This window comes from Theobroma cacao, chromosome 10 (genome assembly GCF_000208745.1).
Source record: "Theobroma cacao cultivar B97-61/B2 chromosome 10, Criollo_cocoa_genome_V2, whole genome shotgun sequence".
Taxonomy (NCBI): Eukaryota; Viridiplantae; Streptophyta; class Magnoliopsida; order Malvales; family Malvaceae; genus Theobroma; species Theobroma cacao.
The window spans coordinates 1,252,569-1,258,568 of record NC_030859.1 but is presented as its reverse complement, the minus strand read 5'-3'; the positions used below and the strand labels follow the sequence as shown (position 1 = coordinate 1,258,568).

Below are 6,000 nucleotides of genomic sequence, written 5' to 3'. Positions count from 1 at the left end.
GATCGATGAAATGAAATAAAATTCTTTAGTGATGAACGTTTTCTTTCTTTGGTGATAAAAGATTGAGACAATGTACAATCAGGTGGGCATAAATTCTTGCAAGAGACTGATTTGAAGTGAAGATATATATATATATATATATTTGAGATCAAAATCTTGTGACCCAGAATTGCAAGAGATAAGTGAAAGATATTCCTGTAGAGAAAAAGAAGAGAAAATTGATGTGGACTTTTCAATTATTCAATGGACTTATGGCTTGGGAAAAGATACCAACTTGCTCCAACTCACCATTAAAATCCTTTCCATTGCCCTGTCAAATTGTCAACCATTGATTTGTTTTTGCTCCTCCACTAAAAAAAATGTTAGAAGTTAACTCAAAGCTGCCATATTCATGCACCCAAATCCTTATAAATACCTCCCCAACCCCCCATTGCCAGAACCCATACTAAGAGTGAGAGGGTACAGTGAAGTGAAGAAGAAAACCCAGAAACAAAAATGCCTTCTTCTCCTTTGGTTCTTGTCTCAAAATCGACAGTCTTCCCAGACCGGAAGTCGAATCTAGGAGAACTGAAGCTTTCAGTTTCAGACCTCCCAATGCTGTCTTGTCATTACATACAAAAGGGTTGCCTCTTCACGCTCCCTCCCGTTCCCATAGACTCACTCGTCTCCCTCCTCAAACAATCCCTGTCCAAGACGCTGTCGTTTTTCTCTCCTCTCGCCGGTCGGCTTCACACCGACCCGAACGGGTACATTTACGTAAGTTGCAACGACGCTGGCGTGGAGTTCCACCATTCGAAATGCGCCACGCGGTTCGTCCGTGACGTCATTGGTCCCATCCATGTCCCGGAGTTGGTTAAGGAGTTTTTCTGCTTCGACAAGACGGTTAGTTATCAGGGGCATTACAAGCCGATCATGGCCGTCCAAGTCACCGAGCTTGCTGATGGGTTCTTCATCGGGTGTTCCGTTAACCATGCCATCGTTGACGGCACGTCGTTTTGGAATTTCTTCAACACTTTCGCCGAAATTTGCAGAAAGATTAGTAATGCGAGTGATGATCGGAGCGTTGAAAAAATCGCGAGGCAACCGGATTTTTCCCGGGACTCGGCACTGATTTCATCGGCGATTTTAAGAGTTCCGGAAGGTGGGCCCAGAGTTACGTTTAACGAAAACGAGCCGTTACGGGAGAGAATCTTCAGTTTCAGCAGAGAAGCCATTTTGGAACTCAAAGCCAAAGTTAACAACACGAAGGAGGATCTACTTGTTAACGGAAACTTCAACGCCGTTGAGATTCTCGGGAAGCAAAGTAACGACAAGTACCATAACGATAACGGCAAAAACTTGACGGGAATTTTTGAAAAGTGGTTATTTAAAACTACCGCCATTTCCGATTCGGTGGAGATTTCGTCGTTTCAATCGCTCTGCGCGCTTCTTTGGCGAGCCGTGACACGTGCAAGGAAGCTTCCATATTCCAAAACGACGACGTTCAGAATGGCGGTGAATTGCCGTCACAGGCTGAACCCGAAGCTGGACCCTCTGTACTTCGGGAACGCGATTCAAAGCATTCCAACGTACGCGACAGCAGGTGAGGTCACGTCACGTGGCCTGCGCTGGTGTGCTGAGCAATTGAACGAGAGCGTGAAAGCTCATGACGACGAAACGGTGCGTCGTTTCATCGGAAACTGGGAGAAGGATCCGAGGTGTTTTCCTTTGGGGAACTTCGACGGCGCGTCGATGACGATGGGGAGTTCGCCTAGGTTCCCTATGTACGACAACGATTTCGGGTGGGGCCGACCTTTGGCGGTTAGGAGCGGTGGCGCCAATAAGTTCGACGGGAAGATCTCCGCGTTTCCTGGGCGGGAAGGGAATGGGAGCGTTGATCTGGAGGTGGTTTTGGCGCCAGAAACGATGGCCGGGATCGAGTCTGATCACGAGTTCATGCAATTTGTAACGAATTAAATCCGTGTGGGGGGATTTAACGGCGCAGATGTATTTTTATATTATCATGTGTATCATTTCCGACCGTTGGATGATCTTTGCTAAGATTGGTGGGTCCGCGATTGGGGGTCTTATAACGGTCGTGATGTTGTTCTAAGGGGATAAGGATGTTTTGTCTGTTTCTGACATGATCATTAGTAAATTAAATAACTATCTTGGCTTAATTTTTTTGTTTCCTCTTTTTTATTAAATCTAATACGTCTTTAATTTATAAATTTTATACATTATTAGTAAATTAAATGTTATTATCTCATAATAAATAAATTTAATAATTAAAAATCTCCAAAAAATAAGTACTTGTAGTTTCAAATAAATTTTGAATTTTTCCTTTATACGTTCATTGATTCGAAGAGTTCTAATGATATAAACATATATTTTTATTATTATTATTTTATTTAAAAAATGAGATTCGAATTTAATGTTTTAAGTACAAAGATATGCACTTATACATTTATTTATAAGCAATGAAACAATTAAAGCACTTTAGTTCAACCAACTTAATTGTAAAAGTACTCTCAAATTAATAGTAGAATCCAGCTACTACAAATAGTATGGTGGTACTCAAATAGCTTAAAAAAAAGTGTAATTGATGGGATTCTCAATAATTTTTTTTAGGTAAAGTTAGATGATCTTTTAGCCGTTGAAATTCATGAATGATTAAGCTGAATTAGTCAATAAGTAAACGTGATTTATAGCATTTAATATGGCTAATCTCCAACGGATCCAACCAAACCCCCTTTTTGGCTACAGAGCGCCTAATTTGTCTCCATCTTCATCTTTTGGAAGCAAGCTGGTCGTGTGGTAGCTTAACCATATTCTCCCAGTAGGGCTAGCCATGCTATTACCCTAGTCGATTGGTGACGGAATTTCGACCATGTTCAAGCCATTTGATTCGTTCAATTGCGGCCAATGGCGACCTCACCAAGATCAAGTCTTCCACCTGCAAACCCTTGGACGGTTGATTGCGATAACTGGCGGGATGCTGAATTCGCGATCCAAAATAAATAGTCGATTCGGCCTTTCCATTTAGAAATTGAACTTGATCTTATCTTTACCCATTTGCACTTTGTTTGCACATTGGATACGTAGTTTGTCTGATGATTGATGGACAAAAAATTGCCATGCAAAAATGACGGAATCTTTCTTCTCCAAAAAGACGGCTTAGTCCATTTGATCAATATGGTAGCTTAAGACAAAGTCAAAGAAACCTTTGGGTTTTGAATAATACAACACTTTAATTTTTACCGACAGACACCCCATTTTGACTCATGTTTTTGTCATTTAATTTTTTGCCCTATCGATCGACCCTTTCTTTCTTCAACCCTTATCCCCCATAAATTTTTGGTAAATTATAATAACAAAAAAAAAATAAATAAAAGAAACCCATTTTTCTCATGTGCTAAGGAAGGCAAAAGAAGACAAAAAAAAGAAAAGAAGAGAAAAAGAAAAGTGTTTGTTCATTATTTGGCTATAGTGTCACTTAAGGAGATTAGACAACATTAGTACATTTTGATTCCAGGACGAGTTTGGTAGCCGGCCTATCAATAGAGTCCAAAGAAAGTCAAGTGCGGAATCCATGCAAAAAAGAGTTCAAATTCATCACCTACATGCATGAACAAATACAATTTACTAACGACCCTTCATTATTGTTCAGTCATCAAAAACGTACCTTAATATGTACTCCCTCACTCTCTAAATATTTGTCTGTTTTTCTTCTTTTACGAAAATTAAAATAATTAAGTAAGATGGCGAAAGGAAGGAGAGGGACAAGTAAGGCAAAGTCTCCGTAATAATTAATCAATAATTAATTTTAATAGATTTAATAGATTACAATGAAACTTATTATTGTAGAACTATTCCCTAAACCCTACTGCCAAGACCCCACGACTAACCCATCTCTTGTTCGTCCTCCAAATGCGAAATTTTAGCTCCATCACTGATTAATTGTTTAAAGAAAATGAATACGTTTTGGATAAGGTTCACACGTAAAACGTTTGACTTAGATAATGATAATGTTAAGTGAAGAAATTTTTGCAATAATGTAAGATGTCAACGTCGGATTACATGTAACAGTAGGTACCATGAACAAGAGGCTGATTTTGTTGTATGGGAAGAGTTCATCGGCTCCTTCCTAATTCCTGTAATCTTCTCAAGGAGCAAAATTTTCTATGTTGATAGGATTTTATACTGTATTATTACAAAGGGGAGGAGGTATTAGACTTACTTTATTCTTTCAATGGTATTGATATTCATAGCATCTTTCCATCAAAATTGATTAAGATAATTGAATTCATCCACATATATATATATATATCTATAATATATATAAAGGTAAGATGTTTCAATTTCTTTCAATTTTTTTCAATTGAGTCTTTAATTGAATGACAAGTGTCATTCAATTAGAACTCTCTTTTATTTTTTTGACCTTTCGTTTTCTATTGAATTAATTTTTTTTACACCTTATGCTAAAAATAAGTTGTTTTTGACATTTGAAGGGTTTTTTTTTTTTTTTGTTTTTTTAACTTTTATTTATTTAATAAAAAATACTTGAAATAATAATTTCTAACTTTTAATACTTATAAGATAGATTTATTTAATATTTATCAATTATAATTTAATATTATTTTTTATCTATATTCTCTTATTTTGTATGAACCTGAATCTATAGTATATAGATACCTTTTTTATACATAAATGTTTAAATTCTAATAAATATCCATCCAATTCATTATATAAAAGTAGGATAATTGATTGGACCAATTGATTGACATTTGTCATTCTCAATTGAATTAATCTTTTTTACACCTTATGTCAAAATTACATTGTTTTTTACATTTGAAGGCTTTTTTTTCTTTTTTTCTTTTATTTATTTTAGTAAAAAATATTGAAAATAATAATTTTTAACTTTTAATACTTATAAGATAGATTCATTTAATATTATTTTTTATCTATATTCTTTTATTCTGCATCAACTTGAATTTATAGTATATAGACATCTCTTTTGTAAATGAATGTTTAAATTCTAATAAACATCCATCCAATTCATTGAACAAAATAAAAAAGTCAAAAAGGCCTACTCATTTTTCAATATACATGGCATATAATCATCATTTAATAAATAAATCAATTGAATTTGATAACCTTTAGCCATTCATTTTATATATAAAAGATATATAAAACTAGAAATTATTAACTATTTTATATTGATAGGATCTTTATATTTTACTGTTACCTTATATTTTACAACTGTTTATTTTAATATGTTAATAGGATATGTTATATACTTTCTCATTTCTTAATAGTTTATTATATATCTAATAATCTTTGATAGGATTATCGTCTTTTTTGGATAAATTCTGTTTTAAATAGAATAACTAATTAGGTCAATTAGTTGTTATTCTCTATTGAATTAATTTTTCTTACACCTTATGTCAAAGCTGCATTGTTTTTTTGACATTTGAAGGGTTTTTTTATTTTTATTTATTTCAGTAAAAAAATACTTGAAAATAATAATTTTTAATTTTTAATGTTTAGAATATAGATTCATTTAATATTTATCAATTGTAATTTAATATTATTTTCTGTTTATATCCTCTTATTCTGTATGAACTTGAATCCATAGTATTTAGACATCTCTTTTATACATGAATGTTTAAATTTCAATAAATATTTATCCAATTCATTGAATAAAATAAAAAAATCGAAAAGGTTTATTCATTTCTTAATATACATAGCACATAGTCATCATTGAACAAATAAATCAACTAAATTTGACAACCTTTAGCCATTCATTTTTTGTATAAAAGATATATTATTAGAAATTAATAACTATTTTATATTCATAAGATCTTTATATCATATGGTTGTCTTATATTGTACAACTGTTTATCTTAATCTGTCAATAGTACATGTTATATACTCTCTCATTTCTTAATATTTTACTGTTTTATAATCATATATGTAGGTACAAGTTTTCGGTAATTGAAATCAGAGCAAATAATTATT

At 33.6% G+C, this 6,000-nt stretch overlaps 1 protein-coding gene across 1 annotated transcript; it reads left to right on the top strand.

The window, feature by feature from the left end:
* On the top strand, window positions 438-2,165 carry LOC18585938 (uncharacterized acetyltransferase At3g50280). The gene has a single exon (XM_018129391.1). It carries the CDS (start codon window positions 496-498, stop codon window positions 1,954-1,956), a length of 1,461 nt encoding a protein of 486 aa, XP_017984880.1. The 5' UTR covers window positions 438-495; the 3' UTR covers window positions 1,957-2,165.

Excerpts from the sequence above, each read along its gene's own strand:
- LOC18585938 (XM_018129391.1), top strand. The coding sequence starts at position 496 with ATGCCTTCTTCTCCTTTGGTTCTTGTCTCAAAATCGACAGTCTTCCCA.